At 34.4% G+C, this 20,612-nt stretch overlaps 3 protein-coding genes across 3 annotated transcripts; all 3 read right to left on the bottom strand.

Moving 5' to 3' along the window:
* Nucleotides 1–873: 873 nt before the first annotated feature.
* LOC138129689 (cilia- and flagella-associated protein 184-like) lies at nucleotides 874–3,089 on the bottom strand. The gene has a single exon (XM_069045965.1). It carries the CDS (start codon nucleotides 2,984–2,986, stop codon nucleotides 908–910), a length of 2,079 nt encoding a protein of 692 aa, XP_068902066.1. The 5' UTR covers nucleotides 2,987–3,089; the 3' UTR covers nucleotides 874–907.
* A 75-nt stretch (nucleotides 3,090–3,164) lies between these two features.
* LOC138129682 (cilia- and flagella-associated protein 184-like) lies at nucleotides 3,165–5,596 on the bottom strand. Its single transcript, XM_069045952.1, has one exon. It carries the CDS (start codon nucleotides 5,488–5,490, stop codon nucleotides 3,310–3,312), a length of 2,181 nt encoding a protein of 726 aa, XP_068902053.1. The 5' UTR covers nucleotides 5,491–5,596; the 3' UTR covers nucleotides 3,165–3,309.
* An 80-nt stretch (nucleotides 5,597–5,676) lies between these two features.
* On the bottom strand, nucleotides 5,677–7,793 carry LOC138129052 (ionotropic receptor 75a-like). Its single transcript, XM_069045330.1, has 6 exons — nucleotides 7,646–7,793; nucleotides 7,436–7,596; nucleotides 6,937–7,382; nucleotides 6,716–6,886; nucleotides 6,442–6,665; nucleotides 5,677–6,392 (listed from the first exon to the last, which is right to left on the bottom strand). The coding sequence occupies exons 1-6, from the start codon at nucleotides 7,791–7,793 to the stop codon at nucleotides 5,677–5,679; spliced, it is 1,866 nt and encodes a 621-aa protein (XP_068901431.1).
* Nucleotides 7,794–20,612: the final 12,819 nt, after the last annotated feature.

Here is a 20,612-nt window from a genome sequence, read left to right as displayed (position 1 = left end):
AATTTTTAGATTATTGTTCCGAATTCCAACTTTGATTTCTTTTTGCCGTTAATTTTTACTCTCATAACCTACCATTTTGTCGTTATTAATGCTACGTCAGATAATTGTCAAATAAACCCAAAAAACATATCCGGTTGCAGTGTTGTAAATCGCCGAATAAAAAATGTTCTTAATTGTATTGCCAACTTCAACAGTCCTTCTTGATCACCCGGGATTTCCAACGTAGAATGCAGTGTTGATGGAAATTTAGAATTGAGACAGACTATACAATTCAGTCTTGAAAATTTCATGTAAAATTTGTTATTGCCAACTGAAACAGTTATTGTTGCTCACCCTGTATAAGGCAAGTGGGGTTTTTTGTCTTCTTTTAACACGTATACTGTGTTGTAGTTGACCGCTGTCAACTGACAAAGAAATTTTAAGCACTATTGTGAAAGCACAAGAGTTCAGTTCAGTTCTCGAGCAATGATCAAGAAAAGCGAAAAGATGTTGCAAGAAGAATTAAAATTGAGTAGTTTGAAACGATTCACCAGAAAAATTACGAAGACGACACAAAATTTCTTTTAATGCAAGTCTTCAAAACTATTCTACCAAAAAACACCACGTTTGTAACAACACAAAAGTGTAGTGGTTGTAAAATAGCACTAAAAGTAGTCTTGTACGCGTAAGGTAAAAAAGGAAAATCGAGCAAGCCCAGATGTAAAAGACTATCGATTTCACCTTCAACAGGATAAACTTTTTTTATAGTTGCAGCAAACTAAAAAACAAAGAAAAAACCAACTACTTGAGTTTAGAGTTGGTTGAATCTTGTGGGGTCTGATTGGAACCTAAATATGCTTTGTTTCTAAAAATAAGGAAATCAAACACGAAAAATAAAGGACATGTTTTATAATTACTGTACTAACACCTACATTGGCCCATTCGTGGCGATGGACATACGAAATGATATTCTCTTTTTGGGCACCGCTGAGAGCACTGCCCCCGGTATCTTAACCGACTTGCGATCGCTGAACGCGGTCGAAGTCGAATTGCCACGATTTCTCAACATGCTCAACTCTTGCGCCGCTGCATGGAACGACTCTTTATACTCATCCAGTTTCGCCCACCCTTCCTCCGCTTCCATGATGGCACTTTCCATGTCTCTCAACAGCTTCGGTCGTGTGAGGAGGCCAGCTTGGTCCTTCAACTTGTTGGCTCCACGGCGGTAATCGTCCCGTTCTTGCTTCATTGTACTCAACTGCTCTCTGACATCCGCGAACTCGTCCATGACGCTTTCCAGGCGGTCGTTGTAACTTTGTATGTCCACTTCTATAGCGGTCGCTTTTTCTCTTTGATGTGCCAGAATTTGCATCACATTTTGGCATTTACGTCTGAGGCTGGCCAGACTCAGTTCTTTCTCTTCCAATTTGTCGCAGAGGTTTCTGTTGTCGCATTTCAGTTGCTCGTAGTCGATGAGATGGAGGTTCGGACCCAGATTATCCAAAGAGTTCAGTGCTTCTTGTTTGTCGATGTAGTTGTTGCGAAGTTTGATGTATTCGAGTCTCATTCTGGAAAGAGCGCCGAATTGGAGCCTTTGACGTTTGAGATATCGCTCGACGAACTTTTCCGCAGTTGCTTTACCTTCCGATTCGGTGCCGAACAATTCTTTACTGGCATCTTTCTCAGCTTTCTGCAGTTTCTCAAACATAGCTGCTAGTTCTTCACTTCGGAAGCGACATTTATTTCTCAAATCGTCAGTTTCAGACTGAAATGCTATCTGTTCTCGCACTGATAAGTCGTTCAAATTTTCAATATCTTCCAACAACTTCTCATATTTCTTTTGATATTCTGGTTGGTCTTTAGGATCGGGAAGCAACACGTGATACATTCTCTTCCTCTTATAATAATCACCCAATCTTGTTTGCAAAAAGTTGTTTTTTCTTTTTTCTGACTCGTACTGTTTCGTATACATCGCATGCATTTCGTAGTACAAGTGTCGATCAATTACGATGTCTTCCACCTCTTTCGTAGACCGTCGGTAGCTGCGTGTATCTGCTATGGACACCATCGACAAAAAGGATTTTAAAGATTCGACGTCCCGTAGTAAATGGAAGTCGCCTTCAAGAGACTGAATCTCAGGAAATCGAGTTACTGAAGTCAATGAGACAAAACTTTTTTTTCTCGGTTCTATGTCTTCTTTTTCGCTTTCTGGTTTTGTTTCTGGTGTCGTTTCTGGTGTAGTTTCTGGTTCCAGGTCAGTCATGGAGAACATATCCTTTACTGACAATTCGTCAGAGTCGCTCTTCATTATTTTAGCAAGATCTTCCAGATCCATACTACCTTTTCTCATTTCTTGTCCGCTTTTTATGGAATCTTCTTGAGCGTCATCAGAATAAGAGACACTTTTACGTCCTTCTTCTTTTACGCTTTGTCTTTCTTTTGATTCGTCATCTCCTGATGCTTCTGATCCATTTTCTCTTGCTGCTGCTTCCGCGTTTGTTTCTTCATCTATAACTTCCGCTGGTATTTCTTCATCAATAACTTCCGCTGGTATTTCTTCACCTTTAACTGCCGCGTATATTTCTTCATCTACAACTTCCGCACGTGTTTCTTCATTTACAACTCCCGCGTGTATTTCTTCATTTACAATTTCCACTTGTGTTTCTTTATCTACAACTTCCTCGTGTTTTTCTTCATCTACAACTTCCGCGTGCATTTCTTCATCTTTAATTTTCGGGAGTGGTTCTTCATCTACAACTTTCGCGTGCGTTTCTTCACCTGCAACTTCCGCGTGTATTGCTTCGTCTTTAACTTCTGCGTGTGTTTCTTCATCTTTAATTTTCGCGTATGTTTCTTCCCCTTTAGCTTCTTTATCAGTTATAACTTCGTCTACTTCCGTTTTCTTTTTGTTGTCGATTTTATCCAACTCCTCTCGGGCTAATTCAGTTTGTCCTTCTAGGTTGGCATCATCTGGTGCAACAATTTCTGGATTTGAATCATGAGACATCTTTACATAATAATAAATAAAATTAAATACGCTGAAAAAAAATTACATTAACAAAACATTAAATATTATTTGACATTGCGTTTCCTGGGAGCATTTAACGATGGCTTGCTTTAATCCATTTCCACTAAAAAATTAAATAATTTGGGAAACCCCAACACAATAACAAATTGTTCAGATCCTGACACACCGATTTTATTGAGAGATAAAAATACACAATAGATAATGTACAAATAGTTAAAAAAATATATACCATTGTGGTAACTAACTATGAAAGCTAATGAAATTACGCTTTGGCTAAAACTAAAAAAATACTGCACTCCTAACTATGTGGCTACAGATTCATTCTCAGATTCGATTTCACTAATACTCAGAGATTTTACCGACTCTTCAATTCCCGTCATGATTTCTTTGATTCTTTTTAACGTCGTTTCCGAACTCATGTTTTTTTTCAATCTGTTTACTTTCTTCATCGTATCTAAGCATTCGCCCCTGAGATCGAACAGGTGATCAGAAAGGGTCTCGATTTCTTTAATTTTGTGGCACATATCTCTCAGAAGAGTCGGTCTGCTGAGTAAACCTGACTTGATTTTCATTTTAGCGATGGCGCTGCGATAGGCATCTCTTTCTTGCTTCAAAGCGTTTAGTTGCTCTCTGACATCTTCATATTCTCCTTCGACACCTTCGAGTCGTTCCTGGAGATGCGTGATATCCACATCCAAAGCAGCAGTTTTCTCGCGTCGGTGCGCCAAGATTTGAACAGCATTTTGACACTTTGCTCTCACCCTGGTCAGCTCTAATTCCTTTTCTTCAAGTTTGTCCTGGAGGTTTCGATTGTCAAGTTTCAGCTGTTCGTAATCGATGAGGTGGAGATCGGGGCCGAGATTGTCGAGTGCGTTTAGAGTTTCTTGTTTCTCGTTGAATCTGTTTCGGATTTTGATAAAATCGAGACGGATTTTCATAATATTGGAGAGTTGAATTCTTTGCCGTTTCAGGTAACGTTCAATCAACTTTTCCTCGTGACCCTTCCCAACTTCCGAACTTACGATTTCTTTTCCCACCTCATACTCGTCACGCTGCAACCTCTCAAAACACTCTTTCGCTTGTCTTTGTCTGATGGCGCATCTTTCTCGAAGCTCGTTGATTTCTTCATTCATTAATTGTTCTTCTCTGGCGCAAATATGCGCCAATTGCTCAAATTCGTCCAACTGTTTTTCGTATTTTTTCTGTGAATCCATTTGTACTCTACCGTCGTGCAGCACATGAAACATTCTTCTTTTTTGATAATAGTTGCATAATTTCTTTTGCAGGTAAATATTTTTTGCTTTCTCTTCTTCGTGCTGTTTATCAAGTATGTCGTACGTGTTGTAATACTCTATGCGATCGTCTTCGGTCAACTCTTCTTCGTATTCTTCATATTCTTCATCTTCCGATTCTGTGTCATTGGCAGAGTGAGTTATTAACGGACTTTTATTCGAACCAAGTGGCTTAAAATCGCCAGTAATCCTCGACATTGATTCTATTCCACTGAAATGAAGACTCGAGTACTCCGATCCTGCTATGCTCATACTAAGTCGGTCGATTACCCTCTTAGTAGATCGTCTTCTTTTCCTTGGCCTCTCCTCGGGTGGTTCTTCTGGAACTTCTTCAACAGGCGGCGGCGGCTCATCTTGAATTTCAAGTAACGAAAATGACATTTCGTCTTCATCTTCGCCTTTCATCAACTTTTCCATTTCAGTCACAGAAACACTTACACGTCTCTTCCGTTCATCGTATTCTTCTGTTTCTGTTGTAATACTAGACTCTTTGCCCTTTGATTCACTAACAGACCTATCTTCTTCTGCAATTTCTGAAGGATTTTTTTCTTCTCGTTCAGTAGTAGGCTCATCCTCTTCTGGAATGTCTGAAAGTCTTTCTTTTGATCTGTCATGGGATTGATTCTGTGACGTTTGTGACTTTTCCTCTTCATTTCCCAATGATTCCGTTGGACCAGTGCTACCAACGTCGTCGAGTTTCTTCACTGTTAGTTGTTCTGGTTGAGATTCATCGAATTTATTAGATTCTGAGTCAGCGGCATTATCATTTTCTCGCACGATTTTAGATTCTACAAGTTCCGATTCTTCTACTTTTTCAGATGTATCATTTTCTTGTGCGATTTTAGAGTTTACGGATTCTGAATCTTGTACTTTTTCAGTTATATCATTTTCTTGTGTGATTTTAGAGGTCACAGATCCTGATTCTTCTACTTTTTCAATTGTATCATTTTCTTGTGCGATTTTAGAGTTTACAGATCCTGATTCTTCTACTTTTTCAGATGTACTATTTTCTTGTGCGATTTTAGAGTTTACAGATCCTGATTCTTCTACTTTTTCAGATGTATCATTTTCTTGTCCGATTTTAGAGTTTACAGATTCAGTGTCTTTGTTTTTTTCGGACGTACCATCTACTTTGTCAGACTCATCTGTTAGTGATGCTACCGTTTCTGGATTTAAATCTTCAGAGGGCATATTCAAAAGCGAATAAATTAACGTCAGTAGATTAAAAAAAATACAAAAACATAAATTAAAATATCAAAACATTGTCTTGTTTGACATTTTCTTGCCTAGCAATTATGTCTATTCTATGTGGTCCACTATGATGTTGTGTGCATTTTAATTTTCTCACATCTGTTAAGATTACTTAAATGTCCCGTACTATTGCCGTGTAAATTTTTTGTCCAAATCCAGTCTGAACCAAACAATTTCAACCACCAACAAAAATAACGATAAAGCAATTCCAACGAACAAAGTCAGAAATGCTATAAAAACTTGTTCAACTCCTACAGCAATAATCCTAGCGTTTGCCAAACACTGTGGCTTCTTCGACTCCCAAATCTGTGAGATTCTGTGCACCAAACCCGACTGTCTAGTTTTACGAAGAGTTATGTGGAACAATTCTTTGTACTGCGATTTTTTCTGCACCATAATCCCTGCTAGAACTTGAGGAATCATAGGAATTTCGGCTAAGTCACAAATCGCATCTTGGTCAAAAGTTCTAGCAATGATGGGATATCCTGTGTCCAGCTGAGTATGATAAGCAAATCCCCCTCGTCTCACTTCAGCCATACCTTCTTCAGGCAAGTAAATATTCATACGTTTAGCACCTGGTGGGAACACTTTATTTTTGTAAATGTACTGAACATCACTGTCATTCATTATTGTGAACCAGGTGATCGTGTAGGGGAGATCTTCTATTCCGATTTCTAATCTGCTGTGACCCAACTCATCCAGAGTGTGGAAAGCTTCAGGGGGTCTACTTAACAGAGAGGAAATGATGCTGGACGTGTAGTAATTGTACAGCAAGATCGAGAGGATCTGAAGTACGAGAAATACAATGCGACCTGAATAACCATTTGGTAAAATAGAAGAATCTAGAAACACAGTCTTAAAAAAGAAAAATACAATCACTACTTGTCCAACCTTGTTGAAATATTGCAGACGTGGTTATAAGAGTGACAGTAGCCCAAGAGTAGCTCGATTGCAAACCTTTATATTTGCTTTCAAGGCGATGAAACAGTTTCAAAGAAATGCAAATCAGTGCTACGGAAACGATGATGATGTACCACACCTTGTCGGAAAATGGTTTCAGGAATTGGTTGGACAGAGGATCGTACGAACCTGGATTTCTGAAGATGTAACAAGGTCTAAGGAATATCACACATGAGTGGGATTCATTTTTGGTAAACTTTTATACCTAAAGTGGTAAGAAGGCATTAAGTAGTCATAAACGTCTACTCTTGGTGGTCTTTCAGATGCTCCAGTACAGGTTATGTCAATTATATCTTCATAAAGTAACTTGCCTACTCCTGCGTCAGTTCCATTTTGATAATTTCCAAACCACGTGTTTTCGATCAGTAAAGAGTGTCTGAAAGTGTCAATCGAGTACAAAGACCTAAAAGATTGTCTCAGATTTACGTGAAATTGTGCACATCTTCTAACAAGAGAAACATTGAATAATGAAATTTACTGATGGTGTCGAACTGGATGTATCTAGCATCCAGCATGTACTCTTCGAAAGTTCCTGAATGGTTACTGATCAGGACCACACTTCCTGATCGCAATTGAATTGATGACATATTTTTCCTTTGCAAATAAAACGTCATCTTTCTATTTATATTTAAATTAGAACCGTTCCATAAACCTATTTCTGTTATAATAGGTTTTTCGCCTATTTGTACACCTGGGTTATACACGTCTAATACTTTAAATGTGTTTTTGTTCTTTTCGGGAACTATAACTTTTACGTTGGAGTCCATTCGAATTGTGACATTTCCAAAAATTCTTTGTACAACGTTGGGAGAAGTACTTTTGGAAAATATGAGCCAAGGATGAGACATTCTCATGTTGAACTGAGTAACATACTAAAACGTGCCGTCAAGTTCTCTTAGAAGTGTTAATATGAGAGATAAAGTACCTTGGTAAGAAGATCAGCGAATTCTTTACACGACAAGTCCAAAACAAAACCATAGTAAGTTACATTCTTTTCTATCAAAACTTGTTTTATATTAGTTTTAGATTTCACAAAAGTGCTGCGAATGTCCATTTTTGACATCATTTGGACTAATTCGATATTTTCTGGAAAATATCGAAATATGCTTCGTGTAATACAGATCTAGAAACTTACCATAATTTTGCCAGCAAGTGAAAAAGTAACATAACTTTATATTGTACTCGTTCAAATAATCTCTGATTAATAAAGGACTAAATTGCGGTTGACCCTTAATTTCCCCAAGGATAATTAATATTACAATTAAGCCACTAAAGTGCCTCATTTTAGAACTATACAAATTTGAAAATTTGTATGATATGATATTACGTTTCAACGAAATTTCTGTGGTTCAATTATGCAAAATCCATAATAACCTGATTGCAATAAATTAAACGGTACATTTACGGTAATTTGTTCATCAAATATTCTTTTCAAGCGCAGTGGATTATAATAGCAAAGAGAATTTAAAATGGAATGTCAGCTCTAATATACCTGTTCAATTTTCTACGTAATGATTTGCTTTAAAGTGGAAATAACAGGTGACTATTAAAATTTTCACTTGGAGCTGGCTTTGAACGAGTTTTTATTTTTCTGTTACTTTAGACACACGCAAGAACGAACGACAAATGTCAGTCAGTACAATTGAAACATAACCTATAATGTTAATTATAATGTCAAACTTGTCAGTGTCTAAGGTGCAACGGAAAACAAAGAATGATCCATAGCCAACCCTAAGTGAAAATTTTATAGTGACTCGTTATAATGTTGTGTAATTATAAGTAAAAAATGTTGAATCATGAAAAAAAATGACAAAGGAAAGACATATCCAAACGTATTATTCCGGACACGGAATCTTGGCCAACATTCTATAGACATTTCTAAAAAAAAAAATGATGTAAACCAACCATTAGTGTCATTAATAAATGACAATTATTAAAAATCACTTTGAAGTTTTTCTTGTGACATCAAAAAAGCATGGAAATGGCATTGTCGAGTCAAAAGTTGGGTTATATTCAATAAAGGCCAGTTCACACATATTTGTCAGTTAAATGTCAGTTGTGGCCAAGATTCCGTGTCCGAAATAGTACATGTATTGTTATAATAGTTAATTACATAATTAGTGGGCTAAAAGTATTATTACAGGACACGAGTGTGAAAATAGCAGGTTCACTTACACCTTTTAATCAAATCAAAATTGTAAACAGCGAATGAGATATTCGTAATTATATTGAGGGCAATTATTATACATTATATTACAAGTATATTAAGGATAAAAAACGGTAAGGACATTATACCGATCGAAGACAATTGTTTGGAGGAGGAGCGCAGCGACGACTCCAATTATTGTCTTATGGCGTTTTTTGCGCGAGTGAATATTTATTACAAAGCATGAACATTCATGAGCGTTCTGCGTTATTCAGTATGTAATAACAATAAGGTACACTCTGCTGAATCCACCACTTCCCATTTCAATCGTGTGGGAGGTAGTTTTATAATTGTTCTTACTGGACGATATTACACGATTTCCTCTCTTTATGTCGAATGTGTTATAAATTAATAATAACTCATTACTTTGCTTTCAGTTTAATGAACCATAAAACATCCACGCGGACGTTGTGGTTGTACCACTGTACAAAAAGGCACTTAATCCAGATGGATTTGCGTATGTGTACTTTCTTACAACGAGTAAACAGTTTAGTCCAATCAATGATCGTGGGTTTTTCATATTTAGTGTACACAAGTAAATAGCTTATCTGCGGGAATAAATATAAAGAGGTAGATCGTAGATATTTGTCGAAGTTTGAAAGATAGTCCATAGACAGTAGTCATACCGCGTGTATCGAGTTCAAACAATTCGATTAATAAACATGAGTGATACACAAGTTGATATAAACACAGTAGTTATAAATGAAACGAAGAATCAAGAAAGCGATGAAAACGATTCGAGTAAATCCCTGAATCGAAGAAAGAGATGTTTGCTTGATGCACAACATCGAAGAAATGTTGGACTGGATGGGCGACAAAAAAAAGACTTTGGTAGCTAATTTAATCCAATTTTGTGTGTATCTATTCTTCCGTGTAGAATTAGAATAGACTTTTTATGAACCTACTTGTAATTTCGACACGTTCCAATTCTTGTTACTTGCAATAATGTATAAATCAGTTGTTAATAAAAACGTGAAATTTATATCAAATGTTGAATGTTTTAATTGTTAACAGGAGCTCGCTAGAGATGCCGGACCCCGGCTAGCGTGCTATTACAGCAATATCCACAACATTTTTCTTGCCGACAAATTTAAATCATTTTTAAAAAGTAAAAAATTATTATTAAATTAATTCAACCAAAGTAACTGGGGATTTAATTTTTTGTGGTTGGTACCTACCTGTCACTGCGTATTTGATTTTCAAATTTAAAATGAAAGTGACATTTTTTTTCTTCTGAAAATAATTAATTTATTACTACAAAACGAATTATGGAAACGCCAGCTCCTATAAAAGAAGCAGCTGAATGAAACTGTGATAAACAATTTATTATCTGCAAAATCTGGAACTCGTTACTGAATCAATGCTGCCACCCCACTCTCTAGTGAATTTTATATCCCAGGAAACTAACACGAAAATAATTTTTTCTATTTTGCACCTATAACACAGTCAGTATAACACTCAAACGAGTTTCGAAAAGGAGCTCTTTTCGATACGCGTTTCAGGAACATTTACTTAAAATTTTAATGTTGGCAGTGACTCATAGTGAGTTGTTGCTATAGTTATAGGTGATCACTACATTTCACGTGGAGGGAGAAAAGACTTTTCTCCCTCCACGACATTTCACGACACTTTAAATTCAAAACTTACAATTGTTCGTCTATTTATCAGCGTTACCAACCTTTATATTTGTCAAATATAATTTTCCTAGCACTGTGTTTTGAACTTTTTTTAAAGTTGAGGAGCAAAATAGAAAAAATATTGTATTATGCTCGTTTTATAAGCCATTTTGTCGCACTTGTTTGCTTTATAGGACTCGTCGCTGCGCTCCTCGTGCTCTAAAAAAACGCGTGCGACAAAATAGTGTCTTATAAAACTCGTATAATAAATAACTATTGCGACATACTATGTATAAACCGTTCACGATTGTTTTAAACACGCAGCAGGCCAAGATATTTTTTTGTTAGATTGGCGTCAGGTCCTGTCATATGACGTTTCGTTTTTAAATATTCGCGTTGTTGTCAATTTCGTCATTAATTTAGTTAATAATAATTTACCAAAAACTGCTCTTCAAATATGTATGTCAATTGTTTAAAAAATGTAATAACTTCGGAATAGTGTTCAGCGTGTTCGGCTGAATTATAACCTAAAATACATTTATTATGACGAATCACAATACTGTCAACTAAAATGTCAGATTTTCATAGATAGTCCGAATTTGAAACAATCCTGAATGGTATATAGGCCTACTACCATGCGATCGAAAATTAAAAAAAATCTAGATGGCCGTGATTAATGCGTTTCAGTGGGCAGCACGTAAAAATTTAATTCAAATGTCATCAGATGTCATTAATTACAACAGTAACTGTCATATTAATTATTGACTATTAAAATTTGCTATTACAATATACAATACAAAATTTTCATTGTACAGTGCAGACTTAAGAACGACGAATAGTCCTATTTGAGGAATTTCAACAAAAGTTTCCGGACTTTCAAGGCACTTACCAACAACTTGCCTTGATTATTTTGTTTTTCGTACCTGAAAAACAACGTGTTCAAAAACAGGCCTGACATAATTCCGGAATTAATGCAAGTAATTACTGATAACTGCAATTTAATTGATGTCCAGACTTTGCGAAGGTAATTTGAAAATTGATCGTTGAATCGGTAATCGCTAGTTTCGATTTATAAACAAGTTGCGTGCTCACCGTTGAATAAAGGCCCATGAGTTTTAAATCTCGCTCATTCTTTCATTCCACTAGGTGAGGAAATTCTTTTACAACCGACAGGTCACACATAATTGACACCTTTATGAAAATCAAGATTTCAACGTTCTCAAAATCACTAACCCAGCTTTTAAGACTGACATCTGATAATTGAAATCTTAACGAATTAATTGCCAACTAAAATTTTTGGTCACAGCCAACTCTAATTTTTTGTTTTTCGATCTCACGGTACTAGTTAAAACTTAACTAATGTTTTCATTTGTACTTGTATTATTTTTACATTTTTTGTTAACGTGGCGTACCTATCAGGAAAGGGAAAGGAAATGTTTGCACTGATCTTGAGTGATGATATACTCGTATCTTACATGATATTACTTACATGCGAACATAAGTTTCTGATAAAATCTAGAAAGTAGGTGGATTATCTACTTCATTGACGGTAAGGATTCAAATAATTTTCAAATAGGTACTGTCGCGAGCAAAAAATTCTGGTCGTCAATGTCATTCCAAAATTTGGTTAGATTGTCACAAATTAAAAATTTTCCCTGCCTGATTATGTCCATGTCAACAAAATGTCAAAAAATTAATTAATTACTGTCAATTAATGTCAACATGATGATAGGTTATGATATTTACGACCGTTTTACAATGGAGGATTTTCCAAGGCATATAAAATGATTCTTTTATTTATTTATTTAATTGCGTTTATTTAACTTCGGTAACATTCGTTGTTAATCTTGTACCGAATGGATTAACTTAAAGTGTTATCAGAACTCTTTTCGACTTATCCTGACATGAATTGTCATATGTATATCAATTTCTCTGACTCATCTCACATATTTTCGGTATTCCCTAAATAAGCCAATCCGTTAAGTGTTGACTTTATTTAAACCAATTTGAGCTCATCTATCAGTGTCAATTTTTTCTGTCTAATTTTTAAATATGAGAATCAAATCGAACTAGTTACATAGCACAGCGTGTAATTATTGCGAAAGCGGTTAATGTTTGCATTCTTTTTTGCAACAAAATTGAAGATTTTATTCTTTCTTTGGGTAATTCTTTTTCAATAAAAACAATCTTTTGCATTATACAGGGTTATTATAAATTATTGTAGTCCAACTAGGCGTAAAAACTGAATGTAAAATTTATCATTACCCCTCCACAATAAACATCAAAATGATGTGAATAAGAAAATACACACAGGAGTTAAATTGAGTGCAAAACAACTCAATATTTTTAGAATTGGTTGCCAATCAACTCAATATTTTTGGATTCAATCGTTAATTTAAAAAAAATATAGTTATTTACACAATTAGTGGGATAAAAGCAATATTACAGGATTCGCGTGTGAAGATTGCAGATGACGAGGACGTTAGCCCGAGTTCATCTGTAATCAAATCACACGAGTTTCTTGTAATATGCTTTAGCCCACGTGTTATGTAGAAAATTTTATCTAAGACCGCCCCGAATTAAAAAAAAAAAGGTAAATCTTATTTATTTCCACCAGTTTCATTACACCACTCAGTGGAATAATAAATTACTGGGCGCACTCGAATTCCCGTCTGATTTATTTCTTGTCATAAAGTAATGCAAGAATTCCCGTCAGGTAATTATCAACTGATATAATCCATAACTCGAGTTCCCGTCAAGGGTAAAAGAGCGCTTCAATCCCTTACTTACCTACCCCTCTAGCCGTTGCCAGGTACCATTGTTGTTTATCATTACGTGGACCAAAAAAAAATGTTTAAAATTTTAAAAAGTTACAAATACCCTGTGATCAACAATTATATATGTACATAGATAAGGGGCGGCTGTGATTTTGACAGTGTCAGATTTTTCGTATCTGTGCTAAGTCAGCTAATAAACGTCAAACAACTGTCACTATTAACCAAATTTTAACGCAAAAATGGTTTTTACTTCAGAACATAGAAGATTCATCATTGAATCTTACTTTCGTAACAGTGCTTTCAATAACCAAGATTTTTTTCTGACGGGAATTCGAGTCTAGAATTTGTGGTGCATTTTTGCCTTGACGGGAATTCGTGTGCAGGATTAAAGGGCCTATGTCCAAGGCCAGGTATAAAATATTATGCTGACGGGAACTCGTGTGCACCGAAATTACTTATTCCACTGAGTGGGGTATTGAAGCTCACTTATCCCACTGAGTGGAGTAATGAAATTCGTCCGGTAATGAAGTTCCTTATTCCACTCAAATGAGTGGGATAAGTATCATTTATCCCACGGGATTAGATAAATAAAATAATTCTCATCACCGCACTTTTTACCTAAAATATGACAGTGACAGCGACAAAAATTGACAGTTCACATAAAGCGGCAAAAATTTCATAACATGGGTATGGCCTGCTTCGACTACAATCATGTATAATAATCCTGTAGAACAGCTTTCAGCTTTAAATCCATGACTTTCAGCTGTTACGATACTGTTTTTGGTAGCTGGTGTAAATATTGCCAGAGCAGTAGCTTTGGTTGGTTGAAGACTGTTGTTGTTTCCGTTATGCAGCTAATGCTATTGAGGCTCCTCTTGCTAGTGGTCACAGAGCTGTTAGAAGGTTTCAAGAGACTTGTCAATACACAAGAAGACTTGGATCTGGTCGAAAAAGAGCAACCACACACCGGGACGATAGATTTTTAAATAATAATGGTGTTCCGCTTTTTCTGCCGGTGAGTTTATATTGGGTGTGTCAAAAAGGACGGACACCAAAGAAAGTATACAATTTAGGGTAATCATGAATTCATGAAACATGAAGAAAAAATTTTTTTTGCTTTCGGCTTTTCGTTAAGGCTCGCGTTTACCTGAGTTTGAAACGGTCGAAAAAGTGGATTTTCGATCACGTTTTTGGAGAAAACAGTACGAGATGAACGTTTTCTCTCTTTACTACATAAATTATGAACATTTCTATTAGTGAACTATGAAGAGAAAAATATAATTTTGTTTTGACGAATTTGTTGAAAAACCACAAATAAAATGCTGTGCTTGGAAGCTGTGTAGGCAAAATGAAAAAAGATATCGAAAATATCTCACGTCATTCACTAGATATTGTTATGAATGTGACGCAGACGAAAAGTGGTGTTTCCTACTTGAATATTAGTTGAAAAAAACGAAAAGAATGAAGTCATTTCTCAACGTTAAAATTTCACGTTGTAGACAACCAACCCTACATGCTACCTGAGCTAACAACTTACGGAAAGGGGACTATACAAGGGTACAAATTACACCCATTTTAATATTATGCAAATATCTATCCTTTTTTTTACGTGCAATAATAATTTCCAGTAATAATACACCATGAAATAAGCACAATTTTTTCCTTTCTTTCATGTCAAAATTCACGATTTAAAATATTTTATTTTATACTGTCCGGTAGATGTTCGATTACATTATCCATTCGAGTCCGGTAAGTTATTTATAACAGTATCAGAGACTGTTTTATTTATACAAATCAAATCTAACATTGAAAAGTGCAAAAGTCGAAAAATATTCACTTGAGTGCTTCGAAATGATCGAGTTGTAATACGATAGTTGATTAGCAACCACGAATGTCATTTTTTAAAATGGTTGCAAGTTGCTCGTCAGAAGTTGACGACTCATGTTGACATTTGATATAAAAATAAAAAATGAGACACTAGTATTCGCCGTTGTCTTAAAAATTAAAAAAAAAACATTTGAAGGCAATAAAAAATTATCGAAAAATTATCTGTAATAATATCACAAGAGAGTGAGAATAAATTGAAAATAATTCGACAGATTTTCGAAAACTTGTTGCCAGGCAATAGAGACGAGAGCCCGGAGGGCTCGAGTGGCTATTGCCATCTGGCAACAAGTTTGAGAAAGAATCTGGAGAATTATTTTCTATTTATTCTCACTCTCGAGGAGTATTCGTAGGATTATTTTTTCATGAGTACAAAATCAAAAATACAAAAAAAAAATATATTATCGCACTGAATCGTTCTTCGTTCATGTTCAGCAATTGATGACACTTACTGTCAAATTGAAAAATACGTTGTCACTAAAGAAAAATTAAAACAAAATACGAACTATAATTATTCTCACTTGGATAATGTACTTAGATAATTCTCACTATAATAATGATACGATTGGACAGATTTGAACATGTGGTCAAAAATGCTGAGGAACTATTGGAAGTTATAAACATGAAAAAATAATCGCTGTAATTCAAAAAATAAAGCCTTACGATTGGTCGAAAATGATGATGAATGAAATAATCACATATATCTCAAGTGCAAAATTTTTTATAAGAAATTTTTTTGCTAATGAACGAAAACATCCATAAATGAGGTCAGAAGACCAATTATTAGCAAATAAGAGCACGAGACGAAGTCGAGGGCTATTATTTGATAATAATTGGTCTTCTGACCGAATAATTTTTGGATGTTTGAGTTCATTAGCAAAAAAATTGCCGATATTAAAATTTTGCACGAGGGGTATACGGCTGATTATTTCCTGAATAAAATGAAAACAAACGCATTATTTCCAATCCTTTTTATTCGAAATAATTAAATAAAAAAAAAATCAGGTACCGGCATTTTTTATCAGATTATTGCACATGTGCATTTTAGAGAAATTTTATCGGGTTATATTTTGTTTTCTCGTTTTGATTGGTCAATATTTGTCACGCAATTGGTTGCTAAACACATGAAGGAAATACTCATTGTAAAAAACAATAGCAACGGCCATTACCACAGGAAAAAAGATGATGCGATTTTCACAAAATACATTATATGATTTTTTATTTTTGCAATAAAATTATAATACAGAACAGACTTCTAGTATGAAATAATAGTATACTATTACTATTACATGAGCAAGTACAGAATAAATAAAGAATAAAAATCGTTACTTGCGAGTACATAATATAATCCTATACTTTATCTATAGCAAATTTTTTTGACTAATAAACCGATAATATTCAATTATTCACCGAAGGGACACAAGATGAAACCAACCGTTTCATTGTAATTTTACCTTAAAAATATGTTACCATAAGGGTCATTTTTGTCTCATTCATAATTCTTGACAAATCAGGTAGAAACTCCGAACTAATATTCATTCCCTCATCTGCAGAGAGTAAATGCAGATTTAATCGTAATACTTTGGGAAAATACAACTACACAATGCTACACCCTGTATTTTGTGAATATTATAGTTTTATTAGTCGGACCTTCAAAGCCAGAAAAATGTCCTATACGATCAATTTGTAGGTATATTATGTACCTACAAAAAAATACCAAAACAAATTCTTAGCTCAATATTTTTAATTTTTTAAAATTTAATGTTCCTTTTGTTAAAAAAAAATCGGGAGAATTACAAAGGAAAGTCGGAAAATTAAGGCAAACTTCAAAAATTATAATTTTTGTATGCACTCTCGATCATAACTGATGACATATTTAATTGATTTTTTTTTTGTTCGGTTTGTTCCCGGGATGGAAATAACTCAATTGAAAAAATGTTTTTGGAAAATTTGGAGAAAAATCTGGAAAAACGCATTCCAGCCTAAATTAAAATTACATCCGTTTTTACTTTTCTGTTGTTTCGCGATCTGTCCAACAAATGTAATTATTTTATTTCTATACCAATTTATTTCGCTATCGGATTGTTCACTTGAACATCGATCTTGCAATCGAAATGTAAATAAAACACCTTGAGATTCATTGTTATTTCAAATTTAATGGAAGAAAATAAATCATCATCACAAACTAATTTACTGAAATTTGGATTGGACAAGACAACGTCTGTCGGGTCAGCTAATAAATAATAAAATGGAATGAAACAACAGTTTGCAGTGCAGCCAATTCAGATTTGGCATTGTAGGACTTGTCTTTCCTACACAAAATTTTATCTCCGTATTTAGGTACGGAACAGGACAGGATCGTAATCCTCTACCCCCTACTGAGCGTCTGTGACTAATTCAAGGTACCTGCGTCTCTCGGTTTGTTTGACCCGTTTGACCAAAATATAGATTTGTAAACAGAGGACCCACTGTACATCAAGTTCGAAATTTCTTTCAGGTAAACGCGAGCCTTAAGGGTGACCGATACTGGCGAAGTGTTTCAGTTTTGCCACCTTTATAATGCAGCCACTAATACACAGTAGAGTATATACTCGTAGATAAGTATGGAAACCAAACTGAATTTTTACCTGAAATAATAAGCCCTGAGGCCCTGACCGTTTCCATGCCCTTACCGAAAGGTTCTCGGAGTTTTATGGTTTAATCTGGTTTATCAGACAAACAATAAATACATTTCTTATTTTGTCTAAAAATGTAAGACATAATTTTCTTCTGGAAAATTGTCGAATAATAAAATTATTAATATTATAATAGATTAAAATGGTCCAATAATATGAAGTCCCAAAATTCACGCCCATAAATAAATGTCTTTTTCGCATTAGACACATTAGACGTCGTATGCGAAAAAGACATGTTTTTGCAACGAATTACATACAAGATTTTTTTCTAATTCCGTAAAGTATTAGGCAAAAAACAAGAAAAAAGAAATACAGGTTTTAATTTTTTTAATTCACTAATTTATTACTCCTATCATTCTCTATCTACTCCAATTTATTTATTACAAAAGTGATATTTATTGTTACAATTTTGTAGCGATTTTCTTGCCAAATGAGTGATTTTGATCTGCGGTATAGCTGCTATATGTAATGTATATCCAGTTTATTACCTGCGAAGTCGCAGCCAATTATCAACGATTTGAGCAATGGCTTGCGTTTTTTAAAAGTTTCTTTTACATGATGAACTGATGAGATCAATTCAATACTTTGATTGCTTTAGTAAAAGAAAAGAAAGCTTTTCTTGTAATTTTTACTTCTCACTCTTTTTGGCACTAATGCGAAAAAGTGACAGTTAAACGCATTAGTGCGAAAAAGAACGTCATTGTGACATTCAAATGACCACCAAAAAAACACCTATTTTGCAATGGAACTACTGGTCTCGCGAAGGAGTAGATAATTACCAATTCGCGATTTCTTTTTGTGATTTATACATATACCTATCTGCATACTCCACAACGCACAAAACTTTTCATACGATCATACTTTAATTTATAAATCAATATTTCTGTACTTAATTTGTTATACCGGGTGTATTATGAAAAACCTTTGGTGCTATAACTTCCTTATTTTTTATCCGATTTTAATAAATGATACATCAAACAAAATTCGTTTTAGAAACACTATAGCTCGACATGCTATAATTTTTTTTTGACATTATATTTTTTGACAGACCGCAGCTAACTTTGTTTTTTTAAGTTGTACTGTATATTTTTTTATTTTTATTCTGATAGATGTTTATCTTCTGAAACACAAACATTAAAATAAAAAATCAAAAATTTTTTTTTAATTAAAAAAAATTGAATTTCCAAAAATCAAGTAACCATAACTTTACTATAGCAAATGTTCGAAATTACCTCCATTCTCTCTAAGGTACATTCGACAGCTTCCACTGACGCCTATTGCCGCGTTTAATAAAAATTCTGGTGGTATTTGTTCTCATACTGCTACGATTCTTGTTACTAAATCATTTCTGTTATCGACGGAGTCAAATAGACATTGTCTAGAATGCACTTTTATTACTGTTTAATGTGACTGCTTGATTTAAAAAAAAAACGTTATTTTTTAATTTCTTCTTTTTGTTTCTATGCATGAACATGTTGTTTACATTTTCATATTCTAAATAAAAATCTCTATAAAACTGAGCAAAAAAAGTTAATAAACAGAACTCAAGAACAAATATTGGATCAATTCAAATTGTAGCCCATTTAAAACGATTTTGCTTGACACATCAATTATTAAAATCGTCTGAAAAATAAGGAAGTTACAGCACCAAAGATTTTTCATAATACACCCGGTATATATATTATATAATGTTAACGACGTTGACGTAATAATGTGCGGACTAAATTAGACAACAATATATTCATTATTTTTATACGTACATATTTTTAAAAAAACCTAATATTTAATTCCAAAAATTGGTTTTCATAAAAAAAAAGCAAAAATTAATTCGCTCTGTACGGTCATAGTTTATATTAGAATTTCTGAAGAAATTCGAATAATACCGGGACAGGGTATTATCTGTAAAGTCATAAAATTTCCTGGTTGAAAACTGATCGGCGGCCCAAACTAACCCCCGGATTTGTCCCGTTCCTAAACAGGTAGGTAGTTTTGAAATCGGAGAAAAGATGTGCCTCTACTGCCTCTGGTGGCAAAAACCGATGAACTAAAACCGTTTTATTCGCAAATTTATAAATGAATAACTTCCACAACTTCTGTTTTTTTTTTAATTATTATTTAATGTAGTAGGTAAAGGTAAATATATTGTATAGAATTACAAAATATTCTAACGAAATGTTCGCCTGGAAGACGAAACATTTAACTTTTACATTAAGCTCAATATAAAAAAAAAACAAATGTTTCATCCACAATTTCACAACGCAGCGGACTCAGTAAACTTATTTAGATTCATTCTACAAAATCTGGAAGCATAATATTGAAATTTAGGTAATAAAAAATTGAATTAAAGCCGCGCACTTTAGGTTTTTATCATATCATCAGACAATCTTTTTCTCTTATAAAAAAAGTATAACGCTGCGGTCTGGAGAATTAAAAAACCTTTAATTTGATGTATGATACTTGACGAATGATTGCGTATTAACTGAGTTCTTTGCAATTAATGAAATACACTCTAGTCAACGCTGGTATCGGTCACCCTTAACGTAGTTAACGAACAAAAGCTTTTGGAAGTTACAACTAAACTAGGTACTTGTGAAAATAAATGATCCTGTTATTGATGTGGGAACATAATTCTATGTGTCAACTCTCAAAGGTGCCCTCAATAGATATCCAAAAATTCCTTTCACGAATGCGTTCGAAATCCGTTTCTTCGTCAGTGTTAAATATGATGAAATTTGGTGTGGGGGAGCAGTTTTTTAAAGCGGCAACATTGCTAACATATAACAACGAAAAAAAAACTTTTTCTATTTTGCACCTATAACACAGTCAGAATAACACTCAAACGGGTTTCGAAAAGGAGCTCTTTTTCTACTTTGCGTTCGTACTGATGCTATTACGATACTGTTTTGCGTATCGTAATTGGAAAAAGCGTGATATAATAATAATA

The sequence above is a fragment of the Tenebrio molitor genome, chromosome 1 (genome assembly GCF_963966145.1).
Source record: "Tenebrio molitor chromosome 1, icTenMoli1.1, whole genome shotgun sequence".
In the NCBI taxonomy this organism is placed as follows: domain Eukaryota; kingdom Metazoa; phylum Arthropoda; class Insecta; order Coleoptera; family Tenebrionidae; genus Tenebrio; species Tenebrio molitor.
The sequence above is the reverse complement of the archived record's forward strand: the minus strand, read 5'-3'. Positions and strand labels throughout refer to the sequence as shown.

What these genes read in the sequence shown, in the direction of transcription:
- LOC138129689 (XM_069045965.1), bottom strand. Translation starts at nt 2,986, where the DNA reads ATGTCTCATGATTCAAATCCAGAAATTGTTGCACCAGATGATGCCAAC.
- LOC138129682 (XM_069045952.1), bottom strand. Translation starts at nt 5,490, where the DNA reads ATGCCCTCTGAAGATTTAAATCCAGAAACGGTAGCATCACTAACAGAT.
- LOC138129052 (XM_069045330.1), bottom strand. Translation starts at nt 7,793, where the DNA reads ATGAGGCACTTTAGTGGCTTAATTGTAATATTAATTATCCTTGGGGAA. An exon ending in TCGCTGATCTTCTTACCAAG is followed by an intron (nt 7,383 to 7,435) that starts GTACTTTATCTC and finishes GGCACGTTTTAG; the next exon opens with TATGTTACTCAGTTCAACAT. An exon ending in GTCTGCAATATTTCAACAAG is followed by an intron (nt 6,393 to 6,441) that starts GTTGGACAAGTA and finishes CTGTGTTTCTAG; the next exon opens with ATTCTTCTATTTTACCAAAT.